Source organism: Aptenodytes forsteri, unplaced genomic scaffold (genome assembly GCF_000699145.1).
Source record: "Aptenodytes forsteri isolate BGI_AS27 unplaced genomic scaffold, ASM69914v1 Scaffold146, whole genome shotgun sequence".
Classification (NCBI taxonomy): domain Eukaryota; kingdom Metazoa; phylum Chordata; class Aves; order Sphenisciformes; family Spheniscidae; genus Aptenodytes; species Aptenodytes forsteri.
The window spans coordinates 3535274-3554245 of record NW_008795128.1 but is presented as its reverse complement, the minus strand read 5'-3'; the positions used below and the strand labels follow the sequence as shown (position 1 = coordinate 3554245).

General features: G+C 43.7%; 1 protein-coding gene across 1 annotated transcript; it reads left to right on the top strand.

Moving 5' to 3' along the window:
• The first annotated feature begins 2192 nt into the window (after nt 1-2192).
• Nucleotides 2193-18524, top strand: SLC39A13 (solute carrier family 39 member 13). Its single transcript, XM_009277497.2, has 10 exons — nt 2193-2285; nt 3494-3793; nt 4246-4359; nt 6049-6170; nt 7450-7602; nt 13108-13197; nt 13567-13617; nt 13844-13976; nt 14111-14210; nt 15700-18524. Exons 2-10 carry the CDS (start codon nt 3526-3528, stop codon nt 15773-15775), a joined length of 1107 nt encoding a protein of 368 aa, XP_009275772.1. The 5' UTR covers nt 2193-2285; nt 3494-3525; the 3' UTR covers nt 15776-18524.
• The last annotated feature ends 448 nt before the right edge of the window (nt 18525-18972 follow it).

The following is an 18972-nucleotide window of genomic DNA, read 5'->3' as shown; positions in this document are numbered from 1 at the left end:
ACTAGTGCTCTGAGCATCAGCCCAGCACCTGTTCACTTCAGTGCCTGGGTGGAATTGGTGTGTGGAGTGCTGTGAGAGATGCAAATGCCCCTTGCTGCCACCCCCTCCTTCCCTATGGTTTTGAAGTGGTTGTGCCAATAGTGATTTACAGCTGAAAACCTGCCCCCTTTGGTAGAGTCCTGCTGGTAGAACAAGGATCTCACCGGCTTACTTGAATCACAGGTGTGGGGCTGGAGGGACTTCAAGAAGGCATCTAGTCTTTGCAATGAAATAGCATCTGCATCAGGTGTTTATTCTTTTTCTCAAAAGAAAAAAAAAAAGTGCTGGAGATTCTCTATCGTAGATAACCTGTTGCAGTATATCACCACTCTGGCACTATGTAAATTTGTTTCTTCATATCCAGGCTGAATCTTGTTTACCTTTTGAGCTGATGCTACAATGTGGAAGAAGAGCTGAGCACTTTCCCCCTTTCTTGTGACTTTTAATGTATGCAGACTGTTCTGTTCCCTTCAGTGTTATCTTTTTAAGACTAAACACACCCAGGTCCTTCAGTCGTTTTTTCCAGGTCATGCTTTCTACAGTCCTCTCCCTGCCTTTGTCACTAGTGCTCTGAGCATCAGCCCAGCACCTGTTCACTTCAGTGCCTGGGTGGAATTGGTGTGTGGAGTGCTGTGAGAGATGCAAATGCCCCTTGCTGCCACCCCCTCCTTCCCTATGGTTTTGAAGTGGTTGTGCCAATAGTGATTTACAGCTGAAAACCTGCCCCCTTTGGTAGAGTCCTGCTGGTAGAACAAGGATCTCACCGGCTTACTTGAATCACAGGTGTGGGGCTGGAGGGACTTCAAGAAGGCATCTAGTCTTTGCAATGAAATAGCATCTGCATCAGGTGTTTATTCTTTTTCTCAAAAGAAAAAAAAAAAGTGCTGGAGATTCTCTATCGTAGATAACCTGTTGCAGTATATCACCACTTTGGCACTATGTAAATTTGTTTCTTCATATCCAGGCTGAATCTTGTTTACCTTTTGAGCTGATGCTACAATGTGGAAGAAGAGCTGAGCACTTTCCCCCTTGTGACTTAATGTATGCAGACTGTTCTGTTCCCTTCAGTGTTATCTTTTTAAGACTAAACACACCCAGGTCCTTCAGTCGTTTTTTCCAGGTCATGCTTTCTACAGTCTAATTTTTGTTTCTTTCCACTGGAATGTCTCTGATTTTTGCATCTGTTTTATAAAGAGGAAAATGTGAGGCTGGGTGCGGTCTGCTGGCTAAAGTCTCACTTGTGTGGAGTGGAACGGAATCACTGCTTCTGTGTTACACCTACAATGTAGCTACTAACATGTCCCAGGATGTCATTTGCCTACTTTGTAGCAGGCTTATGGTGCTGGCTTGGAATTGATTTCTGAACAAATGTAATGCATGTATGCATTTTTCTGGCACATCGGAGTTACTGTTTTGTCATGTCCATTTGATTTTTATTTTTTTCCTTAGTATACCATTTTGTACTGATCTTTACTGAGATTGGTTTGATAGTATGCTGTAGGTAGGTCTAGGGTTCCTGCAGCTGGATCAAAACACTGCAATAAGATGCCACAAAATCCTGAGCTGGTTTGAACTTGCTATGTTGAGGGATTATTTTTTTTTCTTGTAAAAAAAAAAAAAAGATGGGTTTTGTATGGGTCAGTAGAGTTTACCCTTGATCAGATGTTATCTTGCTACAAAAAGTTTTAGTGGTTTTTCCACAGCTAGCCAAGCCAGTGTCTTCATTGGTTCCTTCTTGCATCCTCCCTGCTCCTGATGTCCATGATCACTGTGCTTGGAGCTCAGTGTCCTCCTTCATGGGAGCCATGGGACCCTGTCCTTTTTCTTTTTGGTTGCTCACTGCTGCTGGGCCTTCCTCCTGCAGTGATTTATTTCGGGGACTGAAATTGGAAAAGGGCTAAGCCTTTAAAAAAATAGTTTTTGCTGGTAGTTTGTTCTGACCCCGCTCACTCATGGGGTCAGGCGTGAGCATGGGGAGGGGATGGGGGAGGACAAGGGGCAACACTGCCCTTTTCAGCTGCAGTGAGCCCTTAGATTGGTTCCAGCACCCTGGATTTTGTCTTGATAGTTTCAGGCCCTTTTCTGTCTGGCTGTTACTTAATGCTTTGCTATCTTTATCACTTTCTTATCTTATAGGTAACTACAAACTGATCATTTAACTTGATCAAGAATCTTTCAGAGGATTGAAGTTACTGGTCTGTAACTTCTTAAGTCTTCTCCCACCTTTTTTTTTTCTTTTTATAAAGGTAGGTGAGGCATGATGCTTCTCCAGCCTTCTGTGGCCTTCCCATATTCCTGTAAATTTTCAAAGATGGTCACTAACGCTTCAGAGATTACTTTGACGGGTTTCTTACATGCTTTCGGGTGAATGCTGTTATTCCCTCTCAATCTACAGCTGTCTTGTGAACATTTGTTAAGCTGTTCTTTTCTAACTCACTCTTTTCTTCTGTTTCCAAATTAATTTTGCTTGTCACATTTCACTTCTTCTGGAGACTGAAGGAGCATTTGTACTTCAGCCTTTGTACCATTGCTTTCCTTTCTTGTTTGCCAATGAGAATGTAATTATCTTTATTTTCCTCTGCTAACATAGCCGCTTCTCTCCAGTTTTCTTGTGACTGAAGAGTTCTTAGTAACAGTTGTGCTGATTTTGACTAAGAGACCATCTAACCCAATATCCTTCTAGGAAAGAATAAAAATAGGGCAAGTATATGTGATATTTTCCAACTACTCTTTCAGCCTCCAGCTCCTTTCAGATAAGGGGATTTCCTGAGTCTCATGTGAGCTGTCTAACCATGAACAATCAATAGATTTGTCCTTCTAGTACTTGTCCTGTCTTTGCTGAATCCATGTAAAAATTTTCATCGTTTTTGGAGAAGTACTACCACACAAGTTACCTGCTGGTGAAGAGTCACATTTGTTTGTTTTGTTTTGAAGCTGACCCTCACTGGCTTCATGTGATGGCTGTTAGCACTTACGTCTGAAGAGACGATGAATAATCTACCCGTTCACCGTCTCTATACCACTCATGATTTTACGGACCTCTGTTATGTTGCCTGTCTTGCATCCTAATTTGTTACGTGGATGCTGTTCCATGGCAAAGAGAAGACTTATCTGGGTAGCATCTCCGATCAGTACCTTTCTCTGAAGCCTTGGGACACTGGAGGGCAAGGACAAGGGTACTTGGAGTCCTTGTCCAGTCCACCTGAGGGGAGATGCTGAAAGCCAGACTCTTTCACAAGATGTCTTGTGCAGTTTCATACACCTGACGATAAACAGCCTCTCTGTCCTTTAGTGCTGTTTTGAAATCAGAAAGAGTTTCAGATGTTCCTTATGGGGATACATACCTGTGCTAAGATGCTGAGGGAGGGGATGGTGTGACCGAGGCCTTTCCTCCTGGATGGTGGGAGGGAGTCTCGGGCACGCTCTCAGAACTGCTGTCCCCTGCTCTTTTCAGAGATCGGCCAGCCTGGCTGAGACCACTTAGCAATGACAAAACAAAAGCTTCTGCTTGATGGGACGCTGTCCTTGTTTCTGATTGTGGCCTGTGAAGCACAGCAGCTCGCGAGGAGTCATGTTGCTGCTAGTTCCGGTCCTCTGTGCGAGAAGGAGGCAGAATCCTGGGGAAACCTTTTCAGCAGCGAGCGGCTGGATGCCTGGATCTGTTCCCTCATCGGTTCGTTCATGGTGGGGCTGAGTGGGGTCTTCCCCTTGCTGGTGATCCCATTTGAGACAGGAGCTGCTCTGCGGTCAGAAGGTAAGCCTGCTACCTGCATTAGCCTTTCTGAAGCCAAAAGTCCTGGGTTGTGACTGAAGGGCACAGTAATGAACACGACCTTGTCACAGAAATACTGTCCTTTACAATAGACAGTCCATTTCTGGTGCTTTAGTCCATACCTGCCAATTTGATAGGGAGTCCTCAGACAAATGCAAGCCCCGGACAGAGCTTGTACAAAGAGTATTGTTTGTTTTGCACCCTGCTTGGTCCAGGACCCTCCCACACACTGCTGTCCCAGCCAAGTGGTGCAAAGGCTTTTTCTTGCACTCCAGCTATTTGTTTTGTGCTCTCTCCTTTGAAAGCTTGCTTTGCAGATGCTTCCAATTTAGGTCTCTTTGTGCTAAATCTCAGCTGGAGATGTTTTGGCTCCTGGCTGAGTTGTGATCAGGTTTTTTTGTTTGTTTGTTGGTTGTTTTTGTTTTTTTTTTTAGCTGGATCACACCGTTTGAAACAGTTGTTGAGTTTCGCAATTGGTGGACTACTGGGGAATGTGTTTCTGCACCTGCTTCCTGAAGCCTGGGCCTACACATGCAGCGCAACAACAGGTACGAAAGCCTTAAATGCCTAGAATCAGTCTGTGCTATGCCTACTGCTACATTTTTTGAGTCCATTCCATCTTGAAAACACAAGACCAGCCAGGCTGGGTCAGCCCAAAAACTGGTCTAAGCTGGTATTCTCTTTCAAACAATGTATAAAAGCAAATGTCCAGGGAAGGATATAAGAACAATAAAAACACATGAAATACTTCATCTTTGTACTCTGCAGTCCTCCAGAGATTTTGAGATTGGAGGCTTCCTGAGTTGGCCACAGTTTCTTTGTGTTTAGTAACCTGCAATGTATTTCTTGTCTGTCAACTTTTCCTATCTTGCCTTGGACTCCTGTAAATCTCTGATTTTTCTTTGTCCTTTCTGTAAGGAAAGGGAATGCTTCTTTAACCTGACGGGAAGTTAGGAATGTGTGTGTGATCTGGTACATGAACATGTGCACCATCTCAGGTGGGGATTCTGCCCCATCAGATGCATCTTGTTTATAAATCTGTCCCTATAACAGCGTTACTCCTAGAGCCTCTTTCTTGGGACTAACTGGGGCCCCTCCGCTGGGTACTTCAATCTATGGGAGGCCAAACGTGTTGCCCTCTCAATCTCTGCTCAAGGAGAAGTCATGGAAAATTGTCCATAGAGCCATGACTAAGATGGGGTGGGAGGGCAGGGGGAGATAAAGGAAATGCAGGTGACAGAAACCTGTGCTCGCTGGCCAACTAAACACTGTTTGGGTTGGGGTAGAGCTTGTGGTATCGGTGTCGATATCTCTTTCACCCCTCAGATAGCCAGGGTTGTTGAAACCTGTAGTGGTCATGTCTTTCTGCTTCAGCAGACTGATAGCATAGAAGGCAAGTGTTGCTGCATCCCACCTGTTGAGAAACCAAGAAATCATTTCCCCCACTGAAAATTTGAGAGAGGGAAAAGGATGCCCTGCGTTTCCCAGATTTCCTTGCACCTATGTCCTGGGATTTCAAATCTGTTGGGCCTTTGGTCCTCTTCTTCCTCATGGCTCTGGCACTACCAGCAAAACCTGCTGTCCTTTTTTTCCCCTTTGTACACTGGTTCCCAAATGACACTATCTTCCTGCTCTAGCTTGTTTGCTTCTGCCAGACTGTCCTGAAGCACAAAGGTTTCCTTGACCCATGTAAGCCCCATTACAGAGTCGTTCTGTTCTTCCACTGCAATGCAATCTCCACTTCTGCAGCCAGGCTCACAACCTTGGCTGTAATTGAAAAGAAAGTTTATAGCTTTGGGCTTAATAACTTGCTCAGGTGTGGCAGAAAGGGGAAGGTGAGCGTGTAGTTCCTCTAATGGCAGATTTCATGTCAGGGCTTGCTGCTCAGTAGATACAGCTGCAGGATTTTTGTTGATGTAATCTTCACTTGCCCCTGGAGCTCAGGGAAATTCCCAGTTTGTCGGGAAATATTATGGATTGCGCTATTGAAGCAAAAGGGGTGGGGGCTCTCACTCTGAGTGTCCTGAGATGAGGATATCTGTTAGATCAAGAATGAGCAAATTAAACTAATTTGCTGTGAGATATGTTTGCTCCTTATTCCTTGCAGGAGATGTTTCCATTGTTTCTTGTTTTTTGTCTTGGAACTGCTGGTTAAACTGTCTGGGGCAGGGTGGGTTCACATGTGGGAAACACTGTGTACTTGACAATGATGTGAAGATTTCTCTCTTGTCCCTCAGGAGAAGGGCAGAGCTTTCAGCAGCAGAAGCTTCTGGGTCTCTGGGTGATCATTGGTTTCCTGACCTTTCTGGTGCTAGAGAAGATCTTCCTAGAGAAAGAAGAGAAGGAGTGCCCCGGTGTGGTAAGTTAGCAGCCAGAGGGGAGGGAGTGCTGTTATGTTTGGAGCACTATACTAAACACCTCATCTGCCCTATCTGACAGGCTCAGCAAATGATCCTGAAGCTGTGAGTAGCTCGTCAGTGCCCTTTGGGAGCTTTTTGTCACTTCTTTGACACTGGGCTCTAGGAGGTGTTTCATCTCCAGGCTTTGGTTTTGTGGTTTTAGCTGAGATTTCTCACCTCTGGGCTGGTTTTGTCCTTGATGTGGTATGTGTAAAAGAGAGCTCCCCTTTTATGGGGACTGGGAGCTGGAGCGCTCTGCAGATGAGACTCTTGCTCAATTAAGCTTTGAGGGATGACAGCTTGCTGATGCATGCTCCACTGAGCCATAGTGACTCACTCTCCTTCTGGGTCCTCAGTCAGGACAAAGACGAGCCTTCTCTGAAGGGTGTTCCTCACTGCCCGCTCTTCTTGGGTATGGCCTGGACCAGGCGTTTGTTCAGGTAACTTTGTGTGGGAGAAGGGGTTTATGGTTGGCCAGGTAATACTAAGTAATGGTTCAGAGGAGAGTCACCTAGCTGCAAAGGGGCAATGTAGACAGAGGTGCCAGAAGGTAAGTCCAAGATAGAGGAGAGCAGCTAGTCCTCAGACATCTGTGCAACTCCTATAGACTGTTCAGTCCTTGCTGTGCCATGACTTTTGAGAGGTGGAACTGCAGATCAGGAACTGCATAAGAGCAATTAGGTGTTACTTTGACTCAACATGAGACTTCTAAGTCTGAAAGGAACTTAATCTTCACATTTACAGAGAGACTGAAGTCCGAGATGAACATTTTGTAGTTTGGAAGCTGATAATCCCAGCTATAGAACAATTCTTTAGACTTAGTTATTCTGATGCACTAGGGAGAGCAAGACTCTTTTTCCCCCATCCCCTGTCCAGGTGCAGTTGTATTTCTCTGGGCAGTAGCTGCCAGCAGGAGTGGCAGGCTCAGTTCCTCATCTTTCCAGTGGAACTTGGCTCATGCCAAGGGGGTGTGACTCCAATTCCTCCTCTCTTTCTACTTTCCTTCTCTTGGTGGTTGGGGAAGTCTTTGTTCTTGTTGTCTCACAGTGCAGATGTCACGATGCTCTCTGAAATCTATCTCGTTTCTGGCAGTTGTCGTTATTAAACTGGGGTACCAAAGCTGCTGATTTGCATTGTAAGGACAAAAGGATTAAGGGCAAAGATTGGATTTCTGACCCTGGTTCATACTCATTTATCGCTGACAAAAAGGCAGTGACAAGTTGTTTTCCCCTCATTTAGGGCTGTGATTCCAAAGCACCAGCTGGAAAGATTCCCAATGGAAGTGGCTACCCTCTGCTGAAGGCTTCAGGCCAATCCCAAAGAGCAGGAACAGATTCAACTCAGTGTAATGGTTCCTCTCTCCAGTTTTGTCCAACAGACAACAGAATCAAGGTAAGAGACCCACAAACTGACCTTCACATCTTATGTTTTTGGGGCACATATGTTAAAATTCAGTCAGGATGATGAGCTGTCTGTGGAAAGAACTGTGCCTGAGTGAGGAACTCAGTGTTTGAGTGAGTTGTTCTTAATTTTGCTCTGTCAAAGTGTCTGTCCACGTCACAGAAGGGAGGAAATAGTGGACTTGGAGAAAATATGCACTGCAGCTTATGCAAAAGAGGCAAAGTCACTATTGTGAAGGCATAAGTCTGATGATGTGCATTTTGGCTGAATCCTGAGACCAAAGTACAGTACTTTCACATTTTGTTACTCTATATCTTATAGTCATTATATCTTTATTTGCTTAAATTCTTGTGCCATGATTTCTCTGTTCTCTAGTGCCTGCATTGTACCAGCTGTGTGTTTCCTTTTAAGGCACCTTTTGGAAGCGTTTTGACAGTTGAAGCTATCCACTGTAAAACTTAGAAGTTCAGTTTCTTAGATTAGCAGTTTATCTGCTGCCAAAAAGGGCTTCTTGTCCACTTTTGCCTCCAGACCTGTATTTCCCATCACTTTCTTTGCACTGGACCTCATCTGACCCCACAGTGAGCCTATTCAGGGAGGTAAACAGGCAAAGAATTCCCTTTTCCCCCCTTCCTTCCTTTTCCCCCCTTCGTTCCTTTTCCCCCCTTCCTTCCTTTTCCCCCCTTCGTTCTCCCCCCTTCCCTTTTCCCCCCTGCCTTCCTTTTCCCCCCTTCCTTCCTTTTCCCCCCTTCCTTCCTTTTCCCCCCTTCCTTCCTTTTCCCCCCTTCCTTCCTTTTCCCCCCTTCCTTCCTTTTCCCCCCTTCCTTCCTTTTCTCCCACACAGGTTGGAGGTGGAGGAGGGAAAAGGAGTACTGTACCATTGGGCAGTGGCTAACCTTTAGATTGGCTTTGCTTTCAGTTTTCTGTTACTATCTTTGCATTGCGGAAACCCCTGTTTAGGTGAACATTACAAGCCAGAGAGTAAATGTCCGCTTTGGTGAAGGAGGACCTATAATTTGAGTTTGAAAGCCCATAAAAATGAGCAGTATTGTAGGAGAGTAACTATGAACAGAAAGTGTGGTTGCAGGGACTAGCCCAAACCTGGATACGTGGTCAGTCAGAGGCTCTTCAGTCATTCTATTTTAAATCTGTTTTGCTGTAACTTTATAGTTCTTACTAAACAATGTGAAAGATATGCTGAGGTCACTGGGTATTTTTGATATCTGTCACATTCATGTAATCTGTACAGAACACTGCACAATCTGCAAGGTGCCGCGTTGGTTTTTCTAGAGGTGATAGTGGTGAAGAAACCAATATTACTCGGTTATGAAACATTGTGCCATTATTTTAGAAAGGTTTATATAAGGAACTTACAGGATGATATATTCTTTATATAAGAAACTTAGAGGATAGTTAGTCTACCACTGATTTAAAGTAGAGATGAAACACTGATGGGGGACACAATTGCTCAGGGCCTGGTCCTAATGTAAAAATTAATAACGTAATTAATGCTAATTGATATGATCTTATTGAAGATAAATTCTTGTCAGCCAGCATTCTTTCCCTGCCTTTTATTCAGTCATAAGATTGATTGATAAAGGTAATGACACTGGCAAATGTAAATAAACCGTAACTTTCTCCCACATTCTAATAAAACTAGTACTGCATGAAATCAACTTTGCTAATATTAGCTGTATTAAAAATCAGTTATTCTATAATCCACTTTGCTAATATTAGCTGTATTAAAAATCTGTTATTCTATATTATCAACAGGGACTGGATTAATGCAGCCCCCCTCAAATCTGTTCACTGGTGGCTTATGATTTTTCTAAGTGATTATTTATAAAAACAGTATATCTTCACATTTGCAGATACTACTATATTACTTAACTGGCACATTGTGACTGCATGAGTTCAGTGATATCAGCTAAACTGAGTAACTTCGTCAAAAGATCTGAATTTTTAACATGTTTTGATACATGCAAATATTAAGGAATAGATTAAGAAAGAATGCAGATCATATTTACAAGATCGGGACAGTTTCTAGGAAGTCAATGCCTTCGGAAAAGGTATGAGAATCACGGTAGGAAATTGTTTGAACACATTCTTCCGTTATGATGCTACAGCCAGGAGGATGGGTGAGTAGGAAATAGTATGTAAGAGAAGAGGCAAGTGTTCCTCTTTCGATACAGCAGTAATGAAACAGCTATCTGACTTTTCCAGTAGTGTGATTCACAATATCCAAAATACTACTGATAATTTGTAAAGGGATCAGGAAAGAGCTGAAATAATTAGTTTAGGTTTGCAGTACGTGATAAGAAGTGGTTTTCTTTAGTCTTTAGCTCTGTAGATGTGACAGATCAGGGGTGACTTAAAGTATACAAATACCCATGTAAGAGGTATGACTAAATTTGAATAGTTAAAGCTGTACCAAACAGTAGCAGACTAGAAATCAAAGACAACTCTGTAACTGAGGGTAACTTGCCAGTGGACCAACTTACCTTAGAGACATAGTAGATTCTTTGTCACTTGGGGGCTTTAAGCTGTGATTTAAGCTGCTTTCTACAAGGTACGCTATAGCTTAAGAAACAATGGGCTTCATGCAGAAATTGAATGAGATTCTTTCAGTTGTGTTATGTAGAAAGATTTTAAAGCTAAAAGGGTTCTTCGTGGTTGTCTAGACCTAACACATCTGTTCAGTCTTATAGGCTGTTGTCAATATGCATGAAATAGAAACTAATGAGTTAACGTGTGTAGTTTTAACTTTCTATATTTTGAGCATATAATCTGAATATTTTAATAGTCTTTCTGGTAGGGGGGAAATTACCAAAACTACCAAGATATTCCGGCGTTGTTAGCCTATTTCCTTAAGCAACAACATAAGCAGTCATTCCATCTGTCTGTCCATCTGTTCTGCCCTTCATTTTCAATAACTTTTGAACCCGTAATTAATTTTACTTGAGTTCAAGAGAGGATAGAAGTCTTGAGGGTAATCAAATTTCTGCAAGTTCCATAAAAATCAGCGTGGCAGTAGAGGAGGAATGCAAACTAATGCCCTATTGAAAAACTCTGGCAGAACTTAGTTGTTGCATGCTGCTTGGCAGGTCCTCCTGGTTGGCAGATCAGCAGGTAAGTCTCCCTGCCCCTACCTGGTGGGCAAGTGGCTGTCATGCAGTGCAGAGTGGGGAAGGGACATGCAGGGAAAGAGTGTTGCTGGAAGTGAGCAAAGTAGGTGCTTGCAAAGAAAACCGAGAAAGCCATAGCAAGCCAGACTTCTTTGGTTCTACTATTCACTCAGTAACCCCCTTTTTTTTTCAGAAAACAAAAAGGGAAAGATACTGTTTAAACAAACAAACAAAGTCTCCCTTCAGGGCTTGATGATTAGTAAGCTGTAATCAGTCGTCCTTTGTCCATATGTATTAGAACTTCTGCTCATTAGCTGCTGCTGTAATAATTTGTCCTAGCTTGAAAACTGCAGGTGGGAGGCTTCCTTTGCACCCAAACATAGATCAGTTCTGTCCTGCATTGCAGCCTTTATTCCCTCAACAAGTAAAAACATTGTAGAGTACTTTTGCCTTGCTTATTCTTTCTTTTTCCCTGTGGCACATGGGTTCCTTGCTGATTTGTAGAAGTATGTTTTATTGCACAGTGACATTAATTCTGAAGCATGAACATAAACACTTCATCTGGCTGTGCTCTTTATGAGCAACGAGAACATCCTATTAGGAATTCGCAGAATGTAAATGTCAGAGGCTCATAACTGTCAAATCAACCCAATTTATTTCTGAGCACTCCAAGGCTTTGCTTCTTTCAGTGACAGCTTTTGCCCAAGCCATGACAAGAGAAAGTCATAATGTTTTAATCATGAAGTCTATTTTTTCCCTATACAGTGGTATGGGAAAGCATTTTTGTGTAAAACTTATGTGAATAATTATTATTAGCCTGTGGGGAAAATGCAATCACATAAAATCCCAACATGAAAAGGAGAAATTTTACAGTCATATTTGACTGAAAATGAGGAATGAGAAGTAAGACTGCTGTGTTCATGGGTCTGCCTGCGCGCACCCCTTTGTGTTCCCCTTCTTACAAAAACATGCAGGGAACTTCTGTATCCATTATGGAGATGTTACTTAGATTATTACTTACACGTGATCTGTAGTTAGGCTTTGCTTAATTCTTTATTTTCATATTTAATCATCAATGCATTTTTAAAAGTTTAGAGCCTATAAAGATGTCCTGAGATTGTGCAGTAGAAGTGCCTGCAGAAGGGTGGTGCTTTGGAGAGAGAGACTTGACAGAAAGCCCCACCTGAGCTGTGGCATACAGATGGCAGGAAGAAAAGTTGCCCCAAGCAGAGTTTGATAGAAACTGGGAAGAGCAGAAGATCAAACGGGCTCATGAAACCCATCAGCACTTGTGTTTTTCCAGCTGAACTTTGGCACCTGATGCTATGGTGAAGTAAGAGGTTAATGCCTCACAGTTTCTAGACAGTCTCTCCACTCGCTGGATGCTGCCCTATATCTGGAGTTAATGTATGCCAGCTTAGTTCTTGCAGTCCAGAGACAGCCTGATGTATTGGCTAACACCTGGTTTGATAATATTTTAAACTGCAGTGCCATATAGTGAACTGCAGTATCTCATGACCCACACACAGTAGTTTTTGTTAAATCTAATGGAAAAAACCCAAACACCTGTGAGCAAGAGAGCTGGGGTGGTACCCTCATAAATCACTTTAGGTCAAATACTCAGAATTTGTCTGGAGATTACCATAGTTAGCATAGGGAAGTCTAACATGGAGATGGACTTGTGAGGAAGGAAGCTGCTTTATGCTTGTAATTTTAAGAAATGTGTTTATATGCGAATGCATATGCATGCTATCCAGCCTTCTAGTAGGTGTTTTTTTGGTGACTGTCATCACTATCTTCTCTTTTTATTCTTTGTTAAGGGAAAGCAAACCCACAGGCACAAGCTTTTTTAGTACAATGCTTGAAGATTTGTTTAGTTATAAAAAGCAATTTCAGCAGTGTTTTGTTCTGTTGCATTGTTCTTGCCAGCTTTTGAAGAGGAGATATTTAACAGTTGGATATTAAAGTACATGACTAGAAAACAAGGTCAGGTCATATTTGAAGCCAGTCACCTGTGTAAATTAGTCAGTGTTACCTAAAATTGGTTCGCTTTAGAATCAGATATATTCTTGCATTTTGGCTTTCTTCTTTTTCCTTTCTCTTTTTCTGTTTCTAGAGCTCTTTGCTCTAGAAATTTGCATAAGATGATTATCATAATCTCAGACAATACTTGCCTACCCTAAAACTTAGTTTACTCTAAAACTGAACACAACATTTAATTTGTACTTGAGCACTGACATAGTTTAAGATCTTCACCAGAAGTGCCATGTCCTGACCTATCCCATCTGATTGTGACTGTGTCTAAGCCATGTGCTTTCTTTTCTCTTGTTATATCTTTTCCTTTATCAGGGGCTCTTCCTTCTCTTTGCAGATTAGTGGATACCTCAATCTGCTGGCCAACACCATCGATAACTTTACACACGGCCTGGCAGTAGCAGCCAGCTTCCTGGTTAGCAGAAAGGTAAGGTTTCTGCCACCAGCTGTGTACTGAACTGGAGAGGCCTGTTCTTAACTGTGATGCAACATGCAAAAAAACCAAAGATGTGAGGAGTTCCCTCCTATTTTCTGGAAGTTTCTGAGAAAATGGAGACTACAGTGAAAGGCAACCCTATCCTGAGCCTCTGATGCAGAGCTTCTTCAAACTTGGGACATGTTAGTCATTTGTACTGGCATTAGGGGAAGGGTTAGCTCATCTACCCTTTTGTTGGATAGTTCTAACCTCTGAGTAACAAGTCTTAACTTGGAGAAAGGGGCCTTGACATGCTGCTGAAAGTTTCATCTCTCAGAGCTGGGGGACTGTTTCCTAATCACCTTTTCTCCTCTGCTACAGGTTGGATTCCTAACCACAATGGCAATTCTTCTGCACGAAATCCCACATGAGGTGAGACGGTTTTGTATCCTGCCATCATGAGGGATTACAAGGGTGCTATTACTAATAGGAGGGCTGGGTCTGGTTAACATTTTCTTGTCCCTTTGAAAGCTGCTCCCTCTGGGAGACTGGCAGCATGGAAAACTAGAAACAGTCTTGAAGCACTGGTCTTGTTACAGATGGCCTTTGTGACTGAAAATGTTCATATTCATTAACTGTCAGCTCTTGGTTTTCTTAGGTTGGAGACTTTGCAATCCTACTTCGGGCTGGCTTTGACCGCTGGAGTGCAGCCAAGATGCAGCTTTCCACAGCTCTGGGGGGGATTCTAGGAGCCTGCTTTGCAATATGTGCTCAGTCACCAAAAGGAGCAGGTAAGGCTCCCTGGGACCTCTGTAGGAGTAGGAGAGGGGGGCCTATCATCCCCATGTGTGTATCTTCTTTCCCTTCTCTGTTCTCTGCCATGGCTTTGTCTGAATAATAACAAAAGCTTTCTGTATTTGTGCAGGGGAAACGGTAGCCTGGATCCTCCCTTTCACTTCTGGAGGATTTCTGTATATTGCCTTGGTAAATGTTGTGCCTGATCTCCTGGAGGAAAAGAATCCTTGGTAAGTGCTCCCTTCTGTTCTGCTGCAGCAATTCTTGCTGCCAGGGAGCAGGGATATAACCCTTCCCCATGCCTGTTCTGGGAGCACATGAATGCCAGTTTTCCAAATCCCATGGATAAGGCTGGAATCTGGATAGACTGCTGTGCTAGCTATTGCGTTTATGGGACTACAAAGACCCTATAAAACATGAGAACCTTCAACTGGGTCAGTCCCAAAGATTGTGCTAACGCAGTATGTAGCATGACCGGCTAGAGCAGGTTGCTCAGAAAGTAAGGTGACCTGTTCCTCAGTCTGTCTTGTCAGCTTCTGGCATGTACTGGTTTAGGGACTGTCTGAACCAGGGCCCCATAGAGGGGTGTGTCTGATAACCACACGTGAACCTATCCTTCACATGCTTCTCTCATCCCTTTTTGACCCTATCCATTACTTTGGGCTTCTGCGATCTCCCTTTGGCAGCAAGTTTGCATAGCTTGACTGCACTGTGTTAAATGATGCTTCTTATTATTTGTTCTTTAGCCTCTTGCTTATTAATTTTGGTTAGATGCCGCTGTTGCTGTGTGAGTAGAAAATAATAGTTTTCTTCTCTCTATCATTCAGCATTGCATAGTGTGTTATTGTATCCCACCTCAGTCATCTCTCTTGTACACTGGTATATACATTCTGGTATATTTGGCCTCCCCTCATTTGTATTATTCTAGTTTCCTGCAGCCTGATTAAGGCTGTAGCAGGTCCAAATCCAGCTGTACCACAGTAAAGGCCCTGTCAGATCTGCTGGCAGAGCTGCACCTGAATGTTCCCTTCTATTTCAGTTGTAATGGGACAGGTAACTTCAGTGGTTTAAGTAAGAAGCCTTGGCTCACCTAGTTCATTTTGACTGAAACAGTTAAGTGCTCAAAAAACAGCTCCACAGTTATATCTGAAGAGGCAGAAACCTCTGGTGGAGAAATGTTAATGACCAGTTGGGAGCTTGCTTTTGGGTTGGTAACTTCTTGTGCCGGCAGAGCTCTTGGCAGAGTATGCAGAGGTGGTAGGTACATAGTCACTTCAATCCAGCATAAAGCTGAGATAGTGCTAAAAGAATGGCAAAATTCATCAGCTTTATTTTTTATTTTTGTAACTGCAGTTGTTAGCTGGATGAGGTCGCTAAAGTGTCTGTGAACATGCTGCACAAGTGCTGGTTCTCTTGTGAGAGAAAGGACAGGAATATATACCCGGGTATCTGCATGACTGAATCAGCTTAAATTGGTTTTGAAACCTGAAGTTGGGCCTTGCAGCTGAGTGGAACAAATACCTGTCAGTTTATAGGCAGCTTCTTTGCTTGGGGTGCTGGGAAAGAGTCTTCTCAGCTGTGTTAATGGCTTCATACAGCTGTTGCGTTCTCCTTGTGGAAGATTTGGAAGGGCAAAGAACAAACCATTTGTGAGCCTCTACATTGCTGCCTATTGGGATTGGTCTATGACTCCTCCTAATTTTGCTGTTTCTTTCCCAGGAACTCCCTGCAGCAAATTCTGCTCCTGTGTACAGGCATTACAGTCATGGTGCTACTCTCGCTCACAATGGAGTGACCTCTGCGCAGACCTCATGATGCCTCCCAGAACCACCACAGTGACTCTGAGCTGTTACAAAGCAATAAGGAACGCTAATGTTACTTCCTATGTGTGTGCGTGCAGATCTGGCTGCTAGTATGAGAAGCAGGTGAGAAAGAGGTCTGGGCGTGCAGGACTTCGTTCCCTGGCTCTCCTATCCCTGTTCTGCTAAAATCCACACATCAGGGCTTCCGGGTTTTTTGTTTGTTTGTTTTGGTGTTTCTTTTTTTATGGAGCAAAAGATACAGTAAGCAGAAATGAACTGAACAACTGCTGCACAGCAAATGGACAATGTTTCATTCAGCTCATTCTGATGGAACTGCACCTCCCAAGCTCTTGTGTGAAAACAAGAGGCTATTCCTGTAGCTGATGAAGAGGAGGGACTTTTCCTACCACTCTAAGGGCTGGAGGCAGAACAGGGATGGCAAAGCAACAATAAACTAACAGCTTTAGCCAGAAGTCCCAACCCGTGAGAAGTTACGGTGCTATGAGACAGAGGGGAAAGGACCCTTTCCAACTTGATCTCCAGCTTTTCATTGACATCACTTGTTCTTAAAGGTAGTATTAGCCTCAACAGTCCACCTCTTTGCTCTGTTTTGTATTTGTTTATGTTGAAATTGAGCCAAAAGCTTGAGGCACTTTAGGATAGATCACTACAATTAAATGGCTCAGCTTGGAGATTACTTGCCTCGGCCCTAACCACTCCAATTGCCAGCACAGCCTAACTGTTTATCTGAAAAAAGGTCAGTAAATGTTTCTTCTATTGCCATACTACCAGTTCACCTACATCTGGAAGGAAAGCCATATAGTTGTTGCAACTGAGCTCTCTCTCCTCATAACCATTACCTGAGCATGGCTCTGAGCCTGATCTCGAGACCCTACTCACCCACCGTCTGCCCCACACCATGTTTCAGAGCTCTCTTGAGGTGTACCATGTTAGCCCTGCCTGGCATGCTACAGCAGCCCTAGACTGTCACGGCAGAGGGCTGGGCAGTTTGGGCAATAGTTGAACACTACAGCCCGGTCAGCAGCAGATAACCCCTGGTTAGCTTTTCCTCTGTTCAGTGTAGACTATTTAAGAGCATGCTATAACCAAAAATATAGATGGTAGCCTATTTCTGGGCTTCTTACCTCACAATGGAGTTAGTCTGGGGATGAATGGATAAGAAATAATACTGACAGCCCTTAAAGGAAGGGGCACAGCAGCAAAGAATACTGGAGGGAGGGTGAAATGGGAAGGGTGAAACTGCTGTGAAAAGATTTTTAAAAATGGGTCTGGAAAAGCCGTGTGCTAAGTAAGGAGAGAAAGGGATATGAAAGGGTGACGAAGTATGCTTTAAGAGGAGTTTTCTGTTGTGTGACGCTTGGGATAAAATTTTTGGCAATTTGAGACCACTAAAACCAAATGACATTTCTAGTGCTTTGCCCACATCCCAGCTCATGGGGCTGACCAGGCCATCGTTCCACAGGGTTGTTTTGTTGCCACAGAGATGTGCACAATTACTAGATCATCCCTTCTGCAGAGCTTATCCTCGCTTTGCTTAAATCTGTTTAAAAACAGGTCTAATTGAACTAGCAGAGTCATTGGACACAAAACAGTTGCAACAATGCGAATTGCACCAACTCAGCTCTGTCTTTAAACAGCTTTTGTAAATCAGTACAGCTCTCCAGTCTGCACAGGGCCTTATCAAGAGGGCTCATCCCTTGAGAGGGCGATTTGGGTCAGAGCAACGAGGCAGGTATGCTGCCCACAGCAGAGGCATTTACTTCCCTAAGAGATTCCTGAACTGTTGACACATTTCTTTTTTTATGACAGCTCCTGTCCTACTTTTCAGAGAGCGCTGGAGAGCTCATGCTTGCAGTTCTCTCTGCCCAGGAACTGCTGGCTAAAACTTTTTCAGCTTTCCTTACCCCAGGCTTACATTAGTAACTAGTTTCACTGCAACAAGGAGGGAGGCTTAGTGCAATTTTTCTATTCCTCTTTACAAAGTTACCTTCCTTTGCCAACTACTCCCTCTATCGTTCAATTGTCACAAAGTCTGAAGGTAGCATCTGCTTCCTGCTTTCCTGGAAGGAGGATTAATCTGATTAGCCTGCAGGGACTGGGGGAGTATGCTAACCCGCTAGTTCTAGCTTTGGAGTGTGTTTTTCCTCTCCCCCCCTCTACCCTCCCCCAGGGACTGAAGCTAAGCGGACCCTGTAGTAGGGCTCTGGAGGAAGCGGGTTTGCACAGAAAGATGTGCCTGCTGTTTCCCAAGATGTCTTTCTCAAAATGAGGCTGGCATTTAAGTTGAGGCATTGCCAGGTGAGTGCCCATGAGTTGGCGTTGTTGCATCAGCACTGAGCCTTGCCAAGACTGAAAACCACAGTCAGGATTTTGTGCTCAGCGTTCAGGAATGCGAAGTGGGTGACACTGAAGAAAGAATTTCTGAGTTGTTTTTCTTGGCTGCTACCACAGGCCTGGACAGTCTGCGGTTCTTGGGAAGACACCCTGGTAGGAGGTAGCATGGGGCTTGTGGGAAGGAGGAGCTTGTTAGTTTTCCACTACATCAGCCCTGGGGCTGAGGATGGAGAGCCTTGGGAGGAAATGGAGCATCGCTCCACCACATTTGTCACTTTTGGAAATGCAGAGAGAAACGTATTTTCTAGCTCTATTTTTTCAGCTGCTCTTATGCATTTTCCCCCTTCATCTGTATTGGTCTGCTCTGCATGGAGACAATAGAGATGACCTGGCTCCCCCCGGGCAGCCGGCCCCCCCGCGCTGGGGACCGAGTGGCCCCTGTCAAGCGTGGTACAAACGAAACAAACGCTGCTGATTTATTTGTGTGGGTTTGTGTTTTTTTTTTTTTTTTTTTTTTGAAGCTAACTTTTCATCTGTATTGGTCTGCTCTGCATGGAGACAATAGAGAAAATAAATGGTGCTCTTATGCATTTTCCCCCTTCATCTGTATTGGTCTGCTCTGCATGGAGACAATAGAGATGAAATAAATGGTTTTCTGTGTGGGTTTGTGTGTTTTTTTTTTTTTTTGTTGAAGCTACTACTTTTCATTGAATTATGAATTCAATTCAAATTTCATTTGAATTACAGAGCACTATCCCTGAGTCAGTCTAGAGAAGTCTGGGCTCTGTCTTGCCCTCCTTTCTACTCCTCAGACTTTCACAATTGGAAGAAAAGG